This window comes from Aotus nancymaae, unplaced genomic scaffold, assembly GCF_030222135.1.
Source record: "Aotus nancymaae isolate 86718 unplaced genomic scaffold, 86718_ANA_hifiasm-v0.15.2.pri h1tg000040l, whole genome shotgun sequence".
Classification (NCBI taxonomy): domain Eukaryota; kingdom Metazoa; phylum Chordata; class Mammalia; order Primates; family Aotidae; genus Aotus; species Aotus nancymaae.
In genome coordinates, this window is record NW_026988454.1 from 20,515,220 (window position 1) to 20,539,575 (window position 24,356).

Genomic DNA, 24,356 nt, shown 5'->3' on the forward strand with positions numbered 1-24,356 from the left:
GCTTACAGATACGAATATCAGATATTCACTTTAAATAGCATAAAAGTGAAACATAATAACTGACCTGTTAAGTTACCTCAAATCAATTTACAATGAGGAGAAACTAATCAGGCTATTGTTCCTATATTTGAATGTTGACAATAAAAATACAGTGTGGCAGTCATTACAACTATTTACAAATATTCCAGTTTCCTTTTTTCCCCCAGCTATACTACTGAAATTAGGGATGGCCACGTGACCTGCTCTGGCTCTTGAAATGAGAGTGGAAGAGACCTGTATGACTTCCAGGGAGAAGTGTTAAGAGCTAACATGTGTGTCGCAGTTCTCTTCTACCTCTTCCACAGTGACTGGAAATATTTTAAAGACTGGCTATTCCTTAGCCAGGATTCTGAGGTAAAGATGACAATGAGAAGAAACCGTGTTCCCAGTATACCCACAAAGACACTGTGTAAACAAAAATAAATCACTGTTGCATTATGTCATTGAAACTGTGAAAGTTTTTGCTACCACAGCATAGCTCAGACTATCCTGACCAACACAAAATATATAACACTGATTGTAAAGCAGTTGCATAAGGAAAATAAGACTGGATTCCTACAGACGAAGAATGGGCAGGGAATGTGAGCATTCACCTGTCTGGGGAAGTGACTCTGACAGGCTTCTACCATGGTACACACTGCAGGGCATTTTGAAAAGAAGTAAATGCCACAGAGCTCAAGATGAGGGGCAGCAGAAGTATTGCTGCTGGGGGCAAATTCCTAGAGCTGCGAGACAGCCTCCATTACACCTTCCCCTCCCTACCTGTGGGTAGGTGCTAAGGAAAACTAGCCTCCTCCCAAATGACACCTCTAACCTTTCAGCCATTTGAGGAAATCCTCAGTCTTGAAAGAATACAGTAAGGTTCATCCATGAGGCACTGGGGCCCATTCCTTGGCATTTTAAGTTCAACAGCTGCCATACAAGTCTGCAGCCACCCTAGAAGATTTCATCCAGAGGAGTTATTCCAAGACCAGATATTCTAACTACAATTCCTTGTTTACTGTTGCTCTAATGAAGGCCAAAGATGAGCTGAACTTTAAACAGGACCAACTAGTTTCTGGTGATCAGATGTGTAAATCACATTACATGAATCAAAACTGGAAAATCCACCAGTTCATTTCATTTGTAACTTTTAAGACCACTGCATACAACTGTGCAGGCTGTGCCCTGCATAACAGCACCCAACCAAGGCAGGGAAGAGCAGACAATGTAAAACTCCATCCACTGAGAAATGCCACCTTTCCCCACTTCACACAAAGACACCTTCCGTTTGCCAAGACATATGCCTACAGACACCTTACAGATAGCTTACAGTTCCCACCCCTGTTTACCAGAATTTTGTGGAGACCATCCTTAGAGGTACTCTAGAGGGGACGCACTCCATACAGGACCATTAACTCCTGACTCTGGGACTCCTTAAGGCTTGATCCTTTCTCCACGAAGACTTACCGCAATACCCTGTAGAGTGACCTGAACCACATACTACTGCATTCCTTGCCCAGTGAGGAATATGGACATGCTACTGGCAAATGTGGTATCAGAGATATTCTTCTGCTAAAATTCCAGCTCTTGGCAGAATCTCTCCAGTGAGCAGAGACTTAAGAAAATTTCAAAAAAAAACACACTATACTGACTAACATCATTTTGATGTACTAGAGTCTAGAGTTTCTTAAATTTGATGCTATTGATATTTTGAACCACAGTAATTATTTGCTGTGAGGAATCAGGGTCGAAGTCAAGAAAGACAAGTCATGACAACTCTGAATGCTAACATATGGCCAGCCATGATAGCTCATGCCTATAATCCCAGTACATTGGGAGGCCAAGGCAGGAAGATCATATGAGCCCAGGGTTTCAAGATCATTCTGGGTGACAAAGTGAGATACCATCTCTACAAAAAATTTAAAAATTAGCCAAATGTGGTGGCGTGCAACTGTAGTCCTAACCACTCAGAAGGCTGAGGTAAGAAAATTGTTTAAGCCCAGGAGGAGTTGGAGATTGCAATGAACTATGATCGTGCCACTACACTCCAGCCTGGATGACAGAGTGAAATCCGTCTCTTATAAAAAAAAAAACATATATATATATATATATATATATATATATGTATAAAACAAACAAACAAACAAACAACAAATATATATATATAAAACATATGTATATATATATATATATATATATATATATATATATACACGAATGCTGATACACATTCAGGGCTCACCTTAACAGACTGGCTGATCTATGGGAATGTAAGATTTTTAAAGAAGAAGGTTTGAGACAGAAAATGAACAGATTGTAGCAGTATCTATCAAGTTAGAAGGCAGGGTAATACAGTGGAAAGAGCTCTCAACTACAAATTGGAAATCAAAGATTTCGGATTTCATTATAAAAGCCACTGATTTGCTTAGACAAATTGTTTAATCTTTTTCTTCAGATTCCCAGTTGCAAACAGAAATGATAATATCCTACCTGTCTTTTGCATAGATCTACTAAAATAACATATAATGGAAAACATGAAAGTTAAATAAGTAATAAAACAAATTACAATAAAATATCTTTAAATATATAGGCCAATTTTAGAGTACTATTCATACCCCCTTTTAAAACTATATATGGGGTGGGTGTGGGGTATGGGTATGGGTATGTGTATACATCTGCAAAGAGTGTGAATTATTCATTTTCTTTAAGAACCATATATAGAGTCCACTTCCAGTAAAGACCAAAAAAGCTCCTATCAGATCACCTGTCACTCAGATTAATAACTATAAACTCTTGACAAAATAGCAGAAATAACAACCTGAAGAGAGTAGAGAATAACCAAAAGTTAGCCAATTCTGGCACAGAGTCATCTCTTAGAAAAGAAAATGGCATAAAGTATGGATTCCGGGCTTCCAAAAAAAAAGGACAGGTGCCAGTGTGTACCAAGATGGGAGCAAAATTTCCATTAGAAAAGCCACTGAACCAGAGGTCACTGACTGGGACAACCATAGCCACTGGAAAATGAGGTGGAGAGAAGAAAGACAAGAACCAGAAAGGAAAGCTCCAAGTTCTGTGTATAAATCCCATAAACACCTGTGGCTAGAGCATGCATACTCAGGGCAGACTCCAACTTGCCCAGCCAGAAATAAAAACACCAGATTAAAATTTGAACTGCTTCCTGAGACAGTTAGTTTGAGTAAAATCTAGTTAATTTCCAGCTTTTAAAAAAAGTAAAAAAAGCAAAAATCACACACACACACACATACACACACACACACAACCTACAACAACCAACAGTGCTCTTCGAAAGAATATAACAGAATCCAAGATGTCTATAACATAAAATACACAACGTGTAGGTTACAATCCAACATTACTCAATATACACAAAATAGGGGACTGTGACCCATTCTCAAGAGAAGAGACAGTCAATAGAGACTGAATTAGAGATGACCCAAGGGTTAGAGCTGTTAGCAAATGAGACTTCTGAAGTAGCTATTATAACTGTGCTCAATAATGTAAAAAAAAAAATTGCTAATAAATGAAAAGATAAGAAATCTTGGAGAGAAACAATAACAAAAAAGTTCAGGAACTAAAGAATACAGTATGTGAAATAAAAAATTTAACTGGATGGGCTTAACAGAAGAATGAAGATGACAGAGAAAGGAACAAGTAAATCTAAAGAAATATCAATAGAAATTATCCAATCTGAAAAAAAGAAAACATGAAAGAAAATAAACAGAGTCTCAAGAACCAACGGAAAATACTGAAAGGTTTAACATCTGTAATTAATACTCTAGAAAGAGAAGAGGGAATGGAGCATACCAAGTATCTGAAAAACATATCAGCTGAAAATGTCCTAAATTTTATGAAGACTTACAGATTTAAGAAGCTCAGGCCAGGCACAGTGGCTCATGCCTATGATCCCAGCACTTTGGGAGGCCAAGACAGGTGGATCATTTGAGCTCAGGAGTTCCAGACCAGCTTGACCTACACAGTGAAATCCCATCTCTACTAAAATACAAAATTAGTAGGGCTTGGTGACGGGTGCCTATAATTCTCACTACTCAGGAGGCTGAGGCAGGAGAATCACTTGAACCCAGGAGGCAGAGATTGCAGTGAGCCAAGATCACACTACTGCATTCAGCCTAGGTGACACAGCAAGACTCCCTCTCAAGGAAAAAAAAAAAGCTCAGCAAACCTCAAGCAGTATAAACCAAAAAATATAAAAATTAGCTGGGTGTGGTAGTACATGCTAGTAATCCCAGCTACTCAGGAAGCTGAGGCAGGAGAATCACTTGAACCTGGGAGGGGGAGGGGAGGGAAGGGAAGGGAGAAAATAATGGCTACACATACCACTGTCAAAGTGTTAAAAACCAAAGATAAAAAGGTAATTTTGAAAGCAGACAAAGAAATAGGATGCATTTCATACAGGGGAGTAAAAATTTAAATAACCACTGATTTCTCATAGAAACAAAAAGGAGGGCAGAAAATAGTGAAATAACAACTTCAAAGTGTTGAAGGAAAACCACTGGTAGGTCATAAAATTTATAATTAGAAAGTCCACTACAAATTCTTCAAATTAATTACAAACTGTCATTTCATATAATTTCAAAATCATCAAATACTATATTTCACTGAATCTAATATGATACTGACTCTAGGGCATGCCATTATTTTTATTTAGTATTAATAAAATTCACAAAACATTTCCAATTAATTATATATAAGACACCATTCATTAACAAAAACATTGTAATTTCAGAGATGTAAAAACATTAAAAATACAAAATAAGTAAATGCTAAAGTCAACAGTCCTCTTTTAAAAAGCCAAATCAAAATCTCAGCAAGCTATTTTGTGGATATTGACAAACTGATTCTAAAGCTTATACTAAAAGGCATAAAACTCCCAATTGCCAACATAATACTGAACAAGAAGACCAAAGTCAGAGGGCTGACACTTCCCATCCCTCCATATCTGTGGGGGATTAGTTAGAGAACCCCCTCAGATATCAACATCCAATAATGCTCCAGTCCCTTATATAGAATGGTATAGTATTTGCATATAACCTATGCACATTAAATAATCTCTTGATTACTTCTAACACCTAACACAATTTAAATGCTAAGCAAATCACTGTTATCTTATATTGTTTATTTTTATTATCTTTTTATTTTTCCCCCAAATATTTTCAGTCTGCTGATGGCTGAAACCAGATGTGGATCCCATAGATATGAAAAGTTGATTGTATTAGGAAAATAACAGCCAAATAGATTAGTTGATCTATCTTGAACAGAATCAGAGAACCAGAAATAGATACACTTAAATTAACAGTGAACTGCTCTCTAATAAAGGAGCAAATACATTTCAATGGGAAACAGATTATCTTTTCAACAAATGGTGCTGGAACAACTGGACAATCATAGGAAAAAAAAAAAGAAAAAAGGAAAAAACAACTCTAGACACAGAACTTACATATTTCAAAAAATTTAAATCAACATGGATCATAGATCTAAATGTAAAATGCAAAACTCTAAAACTTCTACAACATAACACAGGCAGAAATCTAGGTAGTGATCTTGAGTTTAGTGATGAATTTTTTAGATTAAAAACAGCAAAAGTGTGATCTCTGAGAGAAAAATTAAGCTAAACTTTATTAAATATGAAATATCTGCTCTGCAAGGACACTGTGCAGAGAATAAAAATAAATGTCACAGACTAGGAGAAAATATTTGTAAAAGACATATCTGATAAAGGTACTCAAAACATACAAAGAATTCTTAAATTATCAATCAGAAACAAACAGCCCAACTTAAAAATGGGCAGAAAAACCTGGACAACTCACCAAAGCAGCATACGAAACAAAGAAGCATATGAAAAGATAACCTGCATCACGTGTCACTAGGGAATTGCAAATTAAAGTAACAATGAGGTAACACTACGCACGTATTAAATTGGCTGAAGTCCATAAACTGGCAATAACAAATGTTAGTAAGGATATGGAGCAAAAGGATCTCTTATTCAATGCTAGAGGGAATGCAAAACAGCATAGCCATTAAGGAAGACAGCTTGGCAGTTTTCCACAAAGCCAAAGATAGTCTAGCATATGATCCAGCAATAGCACGCCCAGGTATCCAACTATGTTGAAAATGTACATCCACGAAAAAACTGCATGTGAATATTTATAACAGCTTTATTCATAATGGCCAAAAAAACCAAAAACCAAGATATCCTTCAATAGGTGAATGGAAAAACAAACTAGTACATCTGCAAAAGAAATTTACTGATAAAAAGATACGAATTAGCAAGCCACAAGACTAGGAACATTAAATTCATATTGCTTAGTGAGAGAAGACAGTCTGAAAAAGCTACATGCTGTATGATTCCAACTACAGTCATGTGTCATTTACAGATAGCTATGTTCTAAGAAATGCATCAGCAGGTGAGTTCAACATTGCATGATCATAGAGTGTATTTACACAAACCTAGATGGTACAGCCTATTGCTCCTAAGCTACAAAGCTGTAAAGCATGGTACTATGTATTATATATTGAATACTGCAGGCAAGTGTAACACAAAGGTAAGTATTTGTATATCTAAACATAAAAAGGTACAGTAAAAATATAGTATAAAAGATAAAAAATAGTACACCTATAGAGTGTACTAATATAGTATAAAAGATAGAAAATAGTGCACCTATAGAGGGTAGTTATCATGAATGGAGCTCGCAGGAACAGAAGTTGCTCTGGGTGAGTCCATGAGTGATAAGTAACTGTGAAGGCCTAGGACATTACTGTACCATACTGTAGACTTTATAAATACTGGACACTTAGGCCAGACTAAATTTATTTTTAAAAATTTCTTTCTTCAATAATAAATTAATCTTAGCTTACTATAAACTTTTTTACTTTATCATAAAGATTTTAAATGTTTTAAATTTTTGACTCTTTCTTTTGTAATAACACTTCAAACACAAACACACTATACAACTATACAAAAATATTTTTTCTTTATAGCCTTAATCTATAAGCTTTTTATTTTTTTACTTTTACTTTTTAAACTTTTTTTTTAAAAAAACGACACAAACACACACATTAGCCTAGGCCTATCCAGGATCAGAATCATCAATATCACTGTCTTCCACGTCTGTATCTTGTCTCACTGGAAGGTCTTCAGGGGCATTAACACACATGGAGCTATCATCTCCTACGATAACAAAGCCTTCTTCTCAAATGTTTCCTGAAGGACCTGCCTGAAACTGCTTTTCTTAAATAGGTAGAAGGAATAAACTAACTCTAAAATAATAATAAAAGGTATATCCTAATAAATACATAGCCAGCAACATAGTCACATTATCAAATATGTACTGTACACAATTACATGTGCTATACTTTTAGACAATTGGTAGCACAATAGGTTAGTTTACCCTAGTATTACTACAAACACGTGAATAATGCATTGCACTAAGATGCTACGATATTATGACAGATACAACATCACTAAGCTATGGTAGTATTTCAGCTCCACTGTAATCTTCTGGGACCACCATCATATATGCAATTGTCACTGAATGTAACATCATTATGTAGCACATGGCTATATATGACATTCTGGAAAAAGGAAAACTACAGAGACAGGAAACAGGTCAGTGGTTGTCAGGGGCTGAGGATTAGAGAAAGAGTATGGATAAATAGGTGACACACATTGATTTTAAGGTCAGTGAAACTATTCCATTTGCTACTGCAATGGCAGACACATGCATTTGTCAAAACACATAGAATTGTTCAACACAAATAGTAAACCTTAACATGTTATGAACATTAGTTAATAACAATGTATCAATATTGTTTCACTAATTGTAACAAACCTACCACACTAATGCATGTTAATATCAGCGAAAACCATGGGGAAGGGGTTGAGTTGGGGGAATGAGGGTGGTATATGAAGTATGTGGAAATTCTCTGTAGCATCTGCTCAATTATTCTATAAATTTAAAATTGTTCTAAAAACAAAGTCTATTAATTTAAAAACTGGACATTTTAAAATCAAAGAAATGTGATATAGTTCCCTGTTTTGGGCATCATATTACAGTAAGAGTTAGAAATAGAGGCAGACCTAAACTATAACCACAAACTTCAAGATATTCCATTTTCGACAATCAAATACTTACTAAGCACATCCTATGTCAAAAATGTCACCAGTTACCTCGTCTGACTGAGCTGCGATTATACCTATTTTTCCTTAGATCTCCCAAATCTCTAGTCTCTATGCTGTTTTCTACTGTTTGCCTTATTCCAAGTATCATCTCTTCCAAACAATGTTTCTCACTAATTCCATGAAATGTCATGATAATCAAATACGATAGTCTAAAGTAAAACCTTACAGCTCACAGGTTTCCTTCCTCTACTGTAAAAGTTCTCACATTCTCTTCTTCCTCCTTTATTGTCAAGAGGTTTTAATCATAATTTTAGACATTAACAACTAAACCTTAACTGGAAAAAAGTAGCTACTTAAGAAAACAAATCAACTTTTCCTTAGAAATTAAAAAAAAAGAATCAAGAATTTCCCTTTTGGTATTCCTGTAAGATTCAAAATTTTAAAACTTTCCTCAAAATATGAAAAAAAGGATTGTGCTTTTAATGCTAATTACATATATACAATATACATACATAAATACAACCACACATGTAAATAAAGCAAACAATATACATCTCTCAAATTACTGAGAGAAGGGACTATATCCTTACTCATATTTCATGCCAAAATAAGTTCCATATAAATCCAGAGATTAAGTATAAAAAATAAAACTTTAAGAGTATTACAAAAGCCAGGTGAGGTGGCTCACACCTGTAATCCCAACTATTTGGGAGGCTGGGGCTGGTGGATCACTTGAGGTCAGGAGTTCGAGACCAGACTGGCCAACATGGCAAAACCCCATCTTTACTGAAAATGCAAAAATTAGCCAGGTGTAGTGATGCATGCCTGTAGTCTCAGCTACTTGGGAGACTGAGGCACAAGAATCGCTTGAACCTCGGGGGCACAGGTTGCAGTGTGCCCAGATTGCACCACTGGATTCCAGCTTGGGCAACAGAGGGAAACTATGTCTCAGGGAAAAAAAAAAAAAAAAGTACTCACAAGAACGTATGGGAGATGATGGTTAATAAAATTGGGGTGAAAAGGTTTTTCCAATGAAAGCCCCAAATTCACAAGTCATATTAGAAGAGATTTCTATGACCAAGCTAATCTACTTCTACAAATTTATCTTAAGGATATACTTGCATATGTAGACAAAGACATATACATCATGACATAACATAACATCATGACAGAGTAAAATGAACAGCAGACTGAAAATGATTATGTGTCCACTGATGAGGACTGGTTGAATAGATTACGGCATGTATATAGAATAGAATATTATACAGTTATGAAAATAATTCAGGAAGATTTAAATGTGTTGATATGACACAATCTGTGGGATATATGTTGTTAAGCAAAAACAAGTTACAGGAAGAATATGTAATAGCTTCCCTTTCATGTTAAAAAAAAGCAGAGGAGCTATGCAGAGATTTTTTTCTTTTATACACATACTTTAAATACTTCTAGAAGGACACAAAGGAAATTTATGTGGTTGCCTGTGGAAAGAAAGATGGGTCTAAAAAAAGGAATCTTGCTTTTACTGTATATCCTTTGAAGTTTTTGAATCAGCTTTTAGACTGTGCATAAAGACCATTACAAACAAAAAATCAAAGACTAAAATTCAAAGCAAATATCATAATAGTAAATATCCTATACATAGGATAACTAAGAGAATTCTTACCTTTCTCTGCAAAATTTAAGTGAATGTAGTATGGCAGGCCTCTTTTGACGTAAATTCCATAAGTGTAAGGTGTCATCAGCCAAGGCACTCACAAGAGCTCCCTTAAAAATCAAGTATAACATATTTCATATACAATATACAAACATTAAGTCTACTCAATAGTTGCCAGAAATATCTCCTTCCCAAATTTCAAAACTTTCTGCCAATAGATATAGATCTAAGAAACACTTGCCTCACTTAGATTCAAAACAGCAGATGTAAAAAGTGTATGTGTATTACATGTATGTAAATATGTTAGTTTCTTCAATAATTTAAAGTATAATTTAGTATCTCATAAGCCAAAAGTATATTAGGATCTAGTAGAATAGTATGGTTAAGATCTAGTTATTTAAAATTAGAGTCAGACTGTAAATTACTTGGTAACTATTATACATACTTCCTTGATTAACAGAACAAAATATGATATGAAGTAACCCCCTAATTTCATTTGGTTTAAGACCAATCCTTATGAAAGTACTATACCCAGATCATAATTCTACTACTAGAATGGTGTGGAAAATAAAGATAGCATTTGGCACACTGTAACTTCCATGTCTGAAGGTTTCAAAATCTGACTAATTTAGAATGTTAAAATGTCTGATACCATTAAACACTATTATTTATAGGGAAGAAAAGGCCTGGCAGTATTTGAGAATCATTTAAGTGACTCATTCTCACCCAAACTGAACAAATCAGAATATCCAGAGTGCTACAGTTTAGATGTGGTTTGCAATGTCAAAACTCAGCATGCTGAAATTTAATTGCCAATGAAGTGGTGTTGAAAGGTGGTAAATGATCCCTCACTTGGTTCATAAGGGATCTGCCTCCATGAAGGGTTTAATGCAGTCTCCGGGGAGGGAGGGAGTTTTCTCCCTCACAGGACTGGATTAATTCTTATGCTAATGGTTGTTACAAAGTGAGGCTGACCTCTTTGCTCTCTTGGCTTGCACCAGCTTCCCTTTCTGCTTCTCTACCATGTTATGATGCAGCATGAGGCCCTCACCAGAAGTCAGCCAGATGCAGTTGCTCAATCTTGGACTTGCCAGCCTCCAGAATCAAAAGTTAAATAAACTTTCTTTATAAATTACCCAGACTCAGGTATTCAGTTGTAGCCAGAGAAAATGGCCTAAGACACAGAGCAAAGACCTATGCAAGCATATTTTGAAAAACGTCCAGAGATGACTCTGATATAAAATAATGAATGTGATGTGATTGTGAATAAAATTACGACTCTCTAGACTAGAGTTAATCTATTACGACATCTAAATGTTTTTCCTCAAAGGAGCTAGAAATCTATCATCAACACTGAGAGAAGACTAAGACAAGAGATGTAACATGCAGAATTTACATTAATTTCAAAAACGATTAGCAAGACCAATCTTTTAGGTTATTGTAAGAAATCTTAAAGTCTCGCCCTTTCAAAATAAGAGTTTCTCATCTACTCAGAATAATTAAAAGAGCTGTCAGGACAAGATTTATATTAAGTTATCTCTCCAACTCCTTTTCACCTTCAAAACTCTATGAGGGCTGCCCTAATGTGTAACTTCTGTTGCCAGGACATGACAACTGGAATGCAGAAACACATAAAGTCTACACTCCCTCCATTTCACTAGAAAGCATCGTCTTACCAACATCACTCTGAAGCAGAGAAACTCAAAGGATTTAAGGTATCAAAGATTTGTACTGTTATTTCTTATTTACATCATATATCAGGCCATGCCATCTTCTTTCTTAATGTTTGCCGCATCTTACAATCTCAAGGAAGAAGAGAAGACAAAAAGCCAAAATGGCAATAACAGCTAACCTCCTCTTATGGTGGCTCCTTCACCTAGACACTATATAGTTTTCTAAATCTGAAAGCAAACAGGTAGACCTAATTGTCAGATTGCCACTTTTTAACACAATAAAACTATCTTTATGTATTTATAATTTAACATTCAAGCAGGTGAAAAAAAAAATGGCCATCCAAAGAAGTCTATGATCAATCTTACTGAAGAGAAAAAGAATACTTAATACAAATGTAAACAGCATAAATTTAATATTTCTAATATTTAGGTGTACAGTAATTGATTTGCTGTATTTTATTAACACTGGTTCAAGTGTTGCTTTAAAAAACAATCTTAATGCAAGTATAAAAATGAAGAACAGGCCAGGTATGGTGGCTCACGCCTGTAATCCCAGCACTTTGGGAGGCCAAGGCTGACAGATCACGAAGTCAGGAGTTTGAGACCAGCATGGCCAAGACAGTGAAACCCCGTCTCTACTAAAAATACAAAAATTAGCTGGGTGTGGTAGCACACGCCTGTAGTCCCAGCTACTCAGGAGGTGAGGTGGGAAAAATCACTAGAACCCGGGAGGCGGAGGTTGCAGTAAGTCGAGACCATGCCATTGCACTCCAGCCTGGGTGACAGAGTGAGACTCCATCTCAAAAAAATAATAACAAATAAATAAAGAAGAACAGGTTACTAGATGCCAGGGACTGAGGGTGAGCAGGAGTTCAATTACAAAGGGATTCCCTTAGTACTGAGGGTACTTTTTTCTTTCTGAGGGAATTCCTTCCCTTAGTGTTGAGAGAACAGACCTGTATCTTGATGTGGTAGTGTTACATGAACCTGCACGTGTGATAAAACTGAACTACACACACAAACACACAAATAAGTGCATATATGAACTGAAAAATCTAAATAAAGGTCTATAGTTAGTAGTATTGTTTTGCTGTCATTTTTCTGGTTTGCTATTGTAGTATTGTTATATAAAATGTTACTACTGGGAGAAGCTAAAAGAAGGGTACAAAAGCACTCTCTGAAACTATTTTTAAACTTAACTGTGACTATAATTATTCCATAATAAAACATTCTTTAAAAGAGGAAAAATAATCTGAGTCCTCATATATGGGTTCAACAATTTCCACACTGTAATTTTTAAAAAATTCTAACATTAGGAGAAATACCTAATGTAGATGACGGGAGGATGGATACAGCAAACCACCATGGCATGCATATACCTATGTAACAAAGGACATTCTTCACATGTAACCCAGAACTTAAAGCATAATAAAAAATAAAAAATAAAAAAACAAATATTCTGGTATAAAACCTAGAAGCAAGCTATCTGTGAAACTGCTTTGCTATGTGTGCATTCATCTCAAAGAGTTGAACCTACGTTTTGATTCAGCAGTTTAGAAACACTCTTTGTGTAGAATCTAGAAAGTGACATTTCAGAGTGCACTGAGGCCCAAGGTGAAAAACTAAATAACCGGCAATAAAACCCTAAAGGAAGCTATCTGTGAAACTGCTTTGCAATGTGTACATTCATCTCAGAGTTGAACCTATGTTTTGATGCAGTAGTTTAGAAACACTCTTTGTGTAGAATCTAAAAAGGATATTTCAGAGTCCACTGTGGCCTATAGTGAAAAACAGACTTATTGGACTATAAAGCATAGAAGCAAGCTATCTGTAGAACTGCTCCGTGGTATGTGCATTCATCTAAGAGAGTTAAACCTTTGTTTTGATGCAGCAGTTTAGAAACATTGGTTGTGTAGAATCTAGAAAGTGAAAAATAAAAATATCAAAAAAAATGTTTTACACTTTAAAATGCCTAATAAACAGTTCTATACAGAATACTGAGGTTTTTAAAAACACATCTGACCTTGAAAAATCTAGACAATTGCAAATTATTGTGATTACAGCTTTATGGAGGTTTTTACATTGTCATAATTATCTTTTTATACTCATGATGCCTTTCTTAAATCCTCTGGTATGAATAGAACATTTATCAAAAGCCAGAGGTATTCAGGAATTTATTTTCTCTCATATACATTTAAGAAATTATTCCACAGAGCCTAAAGGTTTAGGAACTTAAATAATGTCCACAATCTGTCCTCATATCTAAGGAGATCAGAGGCTTTTCTGAAGCAATTTCTCTTTCTTCCTTTTATGACCAGCTTTCCCACTCTACCACTACTTGGAGTAAACATCTATTCTCAGAGCTGCTCATATATTCTCAAAATATGTAAGAACAATGTTTCCTATGCTGATAAAATGATGTTTTCTCTAGCTCCTTCTATACTTTCAAAGAGAAAGGTGACATCAATTACTTAAACCATTAAGTGATATAATTGGATGTTATTTAAGAACTCTGGCCAGTAACCACTTTCTAATGAATGAATGTTGGTTTCTTGGTTGTATTCCAAAGCAATTCGTTAAAGAAGCACATTCTTTGATTTATCATAAGCTCAATCTTTGAAAGAATATTTTAATATAGATTTCTATATTTCACAGTGTTCAATATCTCTTAACATTTAAATGCAGCATCTTTTACCAAAAACATTTACCTTAGGCCATTCAATTTACAGCACTGTGTTGAGAAAACATTTTACATTATTTATCTAACTGTCCATGATGTTAACTTAAAATGAATTACTATTTCTGACCCATAAGAAATTAATTTTTGTTCAAATATTTAAATCAAGTGTGAATGTATAAAAGAAATCTGAAAGACTAGATGTGGCCCTATTTTAGATATAAGTAGAAATGATTAAAACAATTCACTCACCTCATTAATCAGGAACTGGAGCTGGATTACTGCAGCTCCACTGTCATGCTGGCAATAACATTCTACTCCTGGACGACCAAAGCTGTAATTAATTCCATTAAGGAGTGTAAGGTATTTGTCGGATTTTTTGAAACTGGTAAGTTATGTAATAGGCTGATCAATATTCCAATGACCTCATATTCAATATAGGCTATTTACTGAAGTTGAGATTTAGAGTTAGTTTTGTTACATATCAATCAAATCAGTTTCTGTTGAGACGTCTCAAAGATTACAGGTTTAAACAACATAATTAGAAAAAATGAATTATTAAAATCAGCAACATATCAAAACAAGATAATATATAGGTAATACACTTTATGCTGGCCCAAATTATTTTCTTCATTTTAAAATAAGAAAAAGAAGAGAAAAGGTGGTTGGATCTATAGAATACCCAATTTTGCTGAAGTCAGCAAACAAATCTGAAAAGCAGGCAAATGTCATTTTGGAATGTTGCTTTTAGAAACAGTAAACTTTTCACTGTCAATTTTTCATTTCTGCAGGGTAATTTTTAACTAAGACTAAAAATATAATGAAGAACCACATAACTATGTTTCTAATTGAAACATGATATTGTATCACCAATGAATCTACCGATCTTTTAAATAGGCATGGATACTGATTAAAATGAATTGGCATACAAAAATAACAGCAAATATTCATATAACATTTTCTATGTGTTAGGCATTATTATTAAAATGTTATTTATATCAACTCATTTAATACTCATAACTCATGAAGAATATGTTATTTTCCTCCATTTAAACAGATAAGGAAGCTGAAGAAATTAAGTAACCTGTCCTAAGTCACACAACCAGAAGTAGTGAAAACAGAATATGAGTAAGCATTCTGGCTCCAGAGTCCACACCTAAATTTAAAAAGTATGCTGAGTAACATCAAAACAGAACCAAAAAAAACAAAACAAAACTGTGTATTTGTAGAACTCACTATGTGCCAGGCACCGTTATACGCATTTTACCTTCATAAACTTGAAATAAGAAGGTAGCAATTTTAACCTGCTGCTAAACTAATCTCATTTTACCAGCTGTTAAATATTACCCTAAAGTAAAAAGCAAAATGTAAAAATAAAATTTGGTGAGATTCAATAAAAGTATAATTGCCAGTATATAAATTCACATTCAGGTATAGACTGTTTCTATATTCTATCAAAACATGCCACAAAGTTACTAATGAAAAAATTGTGCCATAGGTTTAATTCCCATTTGCCATGATTTTTTCCTTTGGATTTCTAGAAATTTTCTAGATGGTAGTCATTTTCAAGAGTTTTTTTCTATTTATTACTACCAATTAATTTTATATTATTTTATAAATTAACAGGCTGAGCATATTTAGCTCATAGTACCCTGTTCTTTAAACACCCAGAATTATTGGTGGTACTAGCAGTAGTCGTAGCAGCAGTAGCAGCAGCAGTAGTAGTATTCTTGCTATTCCAGTTGCTCAAATACAACTGCAGGAAACCAGATTTCAATTAATAGTATTTTCAATATGCAAATCACACTGACAGGCCATAAAAAAGAAAAATCTACATCTCAGTTCACCCATTTCCTTTTTCAGATGACAGCATAGACCCTGCCCTTCTACCCAGTATAGTGAGTCTGATCCTAATCTCTTCAGCTAAATTATTCTTTCTGGCACCAATTAGCGTATTTTATAATTCCCATTTTACATGAATATAAAACCTCTTTTGAGACTAGATCAGGATCAATGAGTAAGTTCATTTTTTAAATGAGTTACTGTAAAAAACCATAAAAATTATGCTTACTTTACGTATTATTTTATCACAAAACATATATAATATTGTCAATCTTTTGACATTAACCAAAGACATTTTCTTTGAGTATGAATCTATTAACTAAAAACCAGGGCTGTTTTTCTTGAATAAAACATAACCATAACTATCCAGGTATAAGATTTCCAGTTAAATTTTTTTTTTTTGAGACGGAGTCTCACTCTGTCAGCAGGCTGGAGAGTAGTGGCATCATCTCGGCTCACTGCAACCTGCACCTCCCGGGTTCAAGCATTCCCCTGCCTCAGCTACCTGAGTAGCTGGAGTACAGATGCGCACCACCACATCCAGCTAATTTTTTGTATTTTAGTAGAGAAGGGGTTTCACCATGTTGGCCAGGATGGTCTCGATCTCCTGACCTCATGATCTGCCCACCTTGGCCTCCCAAAGTGCTGGGATAACAGGTGTAAGCCACCATGCCCAGCCTAACTTCTTAAATGGAACTTTAAAGATAATATCAACCAATATGAGAGCAGCATTCGTATACAGTCTTATTTCTTTTCCAGTCATTTATAGGTATACATACCAAATCGGGAGGGAAATTTTAAATGACTGACCTTAATGAAGTCTTTTGAAAGCATTCATCTTAGATGTTCATTTTAAAATGTCTCTTTTGGCATTTGTATTTCATTATTTTATAGAATATTACGGTGATTTACTTGACTAGAATATCTAACAGACACAAACAGATTGGGAATACAGAAAAACTGATTCTTGGTAAGATTAAACAACAGGTTAATTTGAGCCTTCTAAGAAACAGCTTACTGGTCTTGAAATTTCAAATTGCCATGGGCGTCAATGTTTTATCCAAAGAGAATAAAAAATGTCTATAAATTCAGGAAGTCAGTTACACAGAGGTCAACAGAGGTTTTACTCTTAGGCTAGTATGAAACTACTCTAAACAAAAGTGTACTTTTAAACTGATATGATATGGTTCTTTAACTTTTAGCTAACATGATAAAAACAACTTCTTAATAAACAGTAAGAACCACTTACTGAGTTACTGCTAAGTGGTTAGGCACTGTGCCTTAAAATATATAATTGCACTTAATCATCAAAGTAACTCTGAAAGACAGTTATTATTCATATTTTACAGGCAATATTTCTAAGGCTCAGATAAATGGTTTTTTCTCAAAGTTACTTATTTCATTCTCTTTTCCTGTAAATAAAGCAGTAGTATACAGCTGCAGCTAGTCCCAAAGTATCCTACCACCAAACTGCCCTATGGATTGGGAGAAAAATTAATAAGTTATTACTTCATCATAACAAAAAATTTTAAATTAAGTTTTAAAAACAGATATTGCCTACATGTAATCCTGAAATAGTAGTTCTCTATCCTGGTAGTGTATCAGAATTCTGGCTCTACTGCAAACTTGCTACACCCAAATTTCCAGAGGAGATGCCTGGGTAGATTGTTTGTTCATTTATTATTTATTTACTTATTGTGCCACAGGAACCATCTGAGGTACAATGAGACTTGAAGACCTCTACTCTCAAGTTAGTTCATATGTCAGCTCTGCCATTAGATGCTGTGATCTGGAGAGAATTAATACAGGTATTAACTATCGAATCTATAAATGCATATAAGACCTATCTAGGCTAGCCTGCAGCACTGCAATGAAGATTAAACTACATAGAGTGTACTTACCAAAGGGTATCCATTATAATTATTTAAGACAATGTATTATTCACTATGTTGGCTAGAACTAAATGTTCCCTGACACTGGACATACCATCATAACACAACAAAATGTCAACACTGAATTTATTAGATCACAAAACATTTATATCCTTTCACATCTATATTATTCCTTGCACACATGGTTCTTCCTAATACTGACATTACTAAGTTAACATTTTTATTAGAAAATAGTCAAACATTGTAAATGAAGATCTGAGTTAACATTTTTATTAGAAAATAGTCAAACACTGTAAATGAAGATCTGCTTGGTAAGTGATTTCCATTTACTATGGCTATGTTCACAATTAAATGATAAAATTAAACATTTGAAACTAAAATAAAAAAAAACCAAAGGAAGATTATGCACTGAACATTCCTGCAAATTTATTAAGGAAATATTTACTATTCTAATATTTGTTCTTTTATATATGTATGAATCAATTATAAGGGAAAGATAAATTTCTTCCTCTGTCATGATATCTTAGCTTGTAACTCTAAACTTCAATGTATTCTGAAGATGATACAATTTTCTATCTCAGACACCTTTCTGCTCTCAATTTTTCTACTGCTTGCCTAAAAAGAGCTATGATATCTACCCTAATCCCACTAGTAATTCCTGTTTTTAAAGGAAACCAGCTAATTTATCTGACCCATGATACATGTCAGATAATTCCTGCACAGCTAGACTCACGGTCCAGGTCCAGAGAAGCACCATCGTCACTGGTGTATTTATGAAGAGAAGATGTAGAGGCAAAGTTAAAAGAGATCGGGAGCACCGTCTTTGAACACAAGGCTGTGTAATTTAGACAGGCCTCTCTATGTAAGCAATAGGAAAAAAAGAAATAATTACAGAAAAAAATAACATGATAAAACTAGCAATTAATGAAGAACAAGCAAGAAGAGGTATACAGGACACACGAGCAGAAACAAATGCCAGAACCAGTAAAACCTTTTATTTACAGTAGCATATATCAAATTCAAAACAAGCATTAATCTAACTGCTGAAATGGCTTTTTCTAGTTGAATGGTTGAGAAGGGAGGAATAAATGGGAATTGGGAGGCCTAAGTACATCAGCAGCAGCAGCAGCAGCAGCATCACTAAAGCTGAGATTTACTGAATACTTAAGATGTGTCAAGTACAATATTTTCACAAATAACGAAACTGAGGCACAAGTTTAAGCAACTTGCCAAGGCCACTCACCTAGTTAGTAAAGAAGCTGAGATATGAACCAAGGCAGTCTAATTCCAGAACCCACAGTATAAATTACCAACCCTTATAGCACACACGCAAACACACACACACACCCCAAAGTATATTAACAGCCAATTTTCACATGTAAATGTTATTTCCTGCCTTATTGTAAGTTATCTTAAAACTGGAAAAAGTACACATAAAAAACATATGTATAATCAACATTTCACAACTGAGCAAAGCCAGATTGGTCTAATTATATAAAACCAGACCAAATGTAACTTGTAGTAAGTGAACATCATATACCAATTAGACAGTAAACAATATGCTAATTTAATAAATAATATACTAGAGTCATTTTTCATGTTAGCTTAGGATACCATATTTTAAAATTAATTTTAATAATGAAGCAATATGGCCCAGCAAGATAAGCAAAAAGCTAGAATTCTGTATTCTAATTCTAGTTGTAATTTTGAGACAACCTCCTTACAAATATCTCCATGTGTAAAATGATCATCCAAAAAAAACATTTTAAAGCCTATAGCTATTGAGAGGAACAATACTTGGCAAAATTAAATAAGAAATAGAAACAAAGAAACAATCTTATCTTTTAAAAGTATACAGGATCAACGGAATACATGACGTTAGAATACACGGCAAAACCACATATCTCAACGGGTACAGAAAAAAAAGATCAGACAAAAATCAACACCCTTTTACGATTAAATTCTCAACTCCATAAAACTGGAAATAGAAGGGAATTCCCTCAACATGACAAATGGCATCTATGAAAAACTCACAGCTAACATCCTTCTCAGTGGTGAAGGACTGAATGCTTTCCCAATAAGATAGGGAAAAAGCATGTCCATTCTCACCACTTATCTATTCAATATGAAATCTAATATTCTAGCCATGGAAATATGCAAGGAAAAAAAAAAAGGAGAGAAAGTGTTCAGGTTGGAAAGAAAAAGGTAGAACTATCTTTATTCATAGGTGACATCATCCTATATATAGAAAATTCCAAGAAATCCACTATAAAACACTAGAATGAATAAAAAAGTTCAGCAAGGTTGCAAAATACAAGACCAATATACAGAAAAATCATACCCTGGCAATGAATGATCTGTAAATGCAATTAAGAAAATAATTTCACTTGTAATAACATCATAAGGAATAGAATATTTAGAAATAAATTTATCCAAAGAAATGCAAAACCCTAACATTAAAACCACAAAGTACTGCTGAAAGAAAACCTACATAAATGAAAAGATATCCTGTATTAATGGAACAAAGAGTATGATTAAGATGACAATAATCACCAAGCTGAATTAAAAAAAAAAAACTAAACAAACTCTATCAGAATTCCAGCTGTTTGCAGAAACTGACAAGGTAATACTTAAATATTATATGTAAGTATATCTCACTAAAGCTGTTAAAAAAAAGAATTAGCTTGTATGAATGATAAATACACCACATATGAATAGGCAATAAAAGGCAATGAATTTAAGGCAAGCAAACTCTACAATTATTAATAAAAACAAATTAAAACATGCTAGTCTTAAATATATTTCCTTTTGTCTGAAACGTTTAAGTATTTTTCATAGGCAGTGAATGAACTTAACTATTTAGCAATCTAAATGAAATGCAGCACAATAGGAGAAAAAAAGACTACAGTTTAATATTTTTGCAAGTAAGCTACTTATTTCCTTCTGTCCTGCATTTGACTTTTTAAATTTATTTCATCGAAGATTTAAAAACAAAAAGTATTTAACAGATGAGAAACAACAAAAATTTAATATTCTCATAAACAAGAATATTGGTCACGTAAAGAATTAGTATAGAAATACATGTAAGTAAAAGTCCCAAGAAAAATACCTTTCTCTTGTAAATTATAATCATTTGTATTTCTCACTAATAAAATATACATTAATTCCTAAAATATGCTGATGAAAATTGTTGAGAAAATCCCAACTTTGGATATTATGACTGAAAAGTAAGGAAAAGAGGTCTTTGGTTCAAGATACTAAGCTGAACAAATATGTTTGCTGTCATTGTGTTCCAAGATCCCCTTAAAAAAGTAAAGCCAAAAAATAAAGGACCAGAAAATATAAAAGGAAAAGTAAGCAATATAAAAGATCACTTTAGAACACATAACATCTAACAAGAGAAAAAGAAAAAGAAGAGAAAGGTATCAAAGAAATAATAGAAGAAAATAAGAAAATAGATTTTACTCAGCTTCTAATGAACATGGGTCCTTAGATGTAAGTACCCAGAATGATAAATGAAATTAGTCCCAACCTAAATACACCACCCTAAAATGTTCTTTAAGGCTTAAAAAGAAGACCATAGGCAAGACCATACAGACTTCCAGGTAAGAAGAAACAAAAAACAAACAAGTGACCACCTGCAAAGAAATGATCAAATTACTAGTTTGCTAGCAATGTTTGCTGGTTGCTAGAAAACAGTAAAGTAATGCCCTCAGAGTTACAAGGCAAAGACATTCAAGAAAACCCCTGACAAGATCTGACTACAGAACAAAGACTTTCAGATATTCATGGGCCTCAAAAATCTTATCGTTCTTTCTGGAAGCCATTTAAGACTATGCTCCAATAGACTGAAAGATTAAACCACACACACACACACACACACACACACACACACACAGAGCAATGACAGGAAATCTAATAAACACTGAATTCAACCCAGAAAAAAAACGAAAAAGTCCAGGAGGAAAACAGTACAGTTGACATAAACAACACTGGTCCAGCTTAGAGAAGAACAAGGAGGCATTCACTGGAGGCAGGTTCATGAGAACAAGAGGGCTCCAGAGATGTGACTCTATCCTTGAGAAGCCTCAGGCATTTAAGCATGAGATGACAGCAGCCAATGTGTAAGGGAAGTGGGGGAGAAGGAAGAAAAGTAGCTGTACAAGAAAGGAAATGTACTAACAGGATATCACTTGGCTGTGGAATAAAAAGTAGTAATAACATACTGTTCACTCATTTCCAACTTTTAGAATCAAACTAAAAGTTTGTATTAATCACACGTGACTAGAGTTGGCAAAGGAAAGGAGGAAGAAAACGGAAACAAACACAGGAAAAGTGATGGGTTAACATTCTCATTTTACAGAGTGGGGAGCCAAGAGCTAGTATGCATAATTGACAGAGCAGGAAATACAGAATTAACTGTAAGATATTTATTGAAATTTACAAAGGTAACAAGGAAACAAAGTAAAAATAGGGACAAGACTACAGAGTAGGGGAGATTCGAGGCAAATGTTCATTTATTAAGGCAGGAAATCAACCAATAATTTCTAAAGTTGAAGAACATTGGCAAGAGATTTTATTTAGAGTTAGGAACATGACCAGAAACAGTTAAATGGATCCTTCTGGGAAGCATGGGTAGGCATGGGAAAGGTAGGCTATGTACTTTTCATCACAGCCCTCACTATACTACTTAATCTTTAAACCAAGTATATACCTTTGGAAAGGTGGTTTCTTTTAGTGTGTTTCTAAAGTGGAGAAAAGTAGCAGTACAGAACCAGACATACCATTATTGGGTTTATTTCATTATGTTATTGTATCCATCTAACTGACTTATATCATTAATACTAGAAAATCTGCATCAAGACCTCTCTCTAGATCCACACATATACCTCACATTCTGGAATAAACCACGCACCTAGTCTCTCTCTCTTCGCCATAACCACTGGTTTCTTTCCAACCCTACCTGCTTTCATTCACTACTATACAGACATGTGTGACAAGAAAAATGGGCAAATTAAGGGGAAACAAAGCAGAGCTTCTTATACTAACAATCCTAATTAGCCTCCATATTCTCCCATTTTGTAGCTCCTAGGAAGCAAAGATGGGAAGCTATAGAATATTCCTTAACCATGTTTGCTTAACCCATTCACTTTTCCTTATTTGAGAACTTCAGTAGGCACTGAGGGTACAAATCATAGTCCTTATCCTCAAGGATCTCAAAAGTTTAGCAACAGAAATATAAAAGCAATGTAACAGTTAGGTCCTCACTTACTCCAAGTAGATAAGAATTTTGTAGATAAAAATATTACTTGAAAAAAAACCTTTTCAATTATTCTCACAAACATCAGTTCATCTGAAACTTTAGCATGTCTTACACTGTTCTTATATGCCCATGCCATTTTTTTATTTCCCTCCTTGCATATTCTACAGTCATATTGAATTCTGCACCTACTTCCTTTTCCTTCAGTTGGGACAATCTTTCGCTGAATTATGCAACTATGTTTGAGAGCCTATATTATACTTCCATCCTAGTGTGGAAGGCTTTCAAACAGTCTCAGGTAATACGAACACAGTCATCTGCTCTCTTTACTCCCAAAACCTGGAAAACCATATGACACATAGTAGACACTCAATAAATACTTATGAATGAATGAGTTTTCTTACAACCTAAGAAACACGTTTTATGTCCAGAAATACCTTTTTTTTTTTTAAGGGTCTCATTCTGTCACCCAGGCTAGACTGCAGTGGCAGAACCATGGCTCACTCTAGCTTCAAACTTCTGAGCTCAAGGGTTCCTCCTGCCTCAGCCTCCAGGGTAGCTGGGACTATAAGCACTTGCCACTATACCTGGCTAAATTTTTCTTTTTTCTTTTTTGTAGAGCTTGGGTCTCACTGTTGCCTTGACTGGTCTTGAACTTCTGGACTCAAGCCTCCCAAAATGCTGGGATTACAGGCATGAGCCACCACGTGTAATCCAGTCATAGCTTCTTAGGTAAGATTAGTTCACTTTTCAGAAAACCAATAAAAAGTACACAACAGAGGAAAAATGTTCTAATCCTGTCGCTTTCAGGAAATCAGACTCAGTTTCCTCTAGGATCCATTATAATTCTTAAAATCCCATAAATTACATTTCTAGCCCATTCGTTTTACCTTCATGTTTTTTTTTTAGGTTGTTATTACAATCACAACAATATTTCCTCTTATTGCTTATTCTTCCTCATAGGATTTGTACTGTCAGCAAAGTGGAAACAAAAATAGTAAAAGAAACAGGCCATGGGCCCCCAGTCAGTGATAAAGTCTGAGAGTATAGCTCCTGGCAAGTTTTCACTACCATCACTACCACTGTGCATTATGAAAATGTCTGACATACATATTCTGACAACTTCTTCTTTCATGAAGAATGAGACAGTAACAAAACTGGTATACATGTTGTAAATTA

The 24,356-nt window shown here is 34.5% G+C and overlaps 1 protein-coding gene across 4 annotated transcripts in view; it reads right to left on the reverse strand.

Annotated features, from left to right (window-relative positions):
* STXBP5 (syntaxin binding protein 5) overlaps positions 1 to 24,356 on the reverse strand; it is a 185,752-nt gene that overhangs the window by 134,521 nt on the left and 26,875 nt on the right. For all 4 annotated transcript variants that reach the window (XR_010336586.1, XM_012452638.3, XM_012452632.3 and 1 more), the window contains exons 3-4: positions 14,436 to 14,517; positions 9,843 to 9,943 (exon numbers count right to left, since the gene is read on the reverse strand). Coding sequence is in view for 3 of the 4 variants with exons in the window: in XM_012452638.3 (XP_012308061.1) it covers positions 9,843 to 9,943; positions 14,436 to 14,517 (183 nt within the window). In the remaining variant the exon portion in view is untranslated. The remainder of the gene's footprint in view (positions 1 to 9,842; positions 9,944 to 14,435; positions 14,518 to 24,356) is intronic.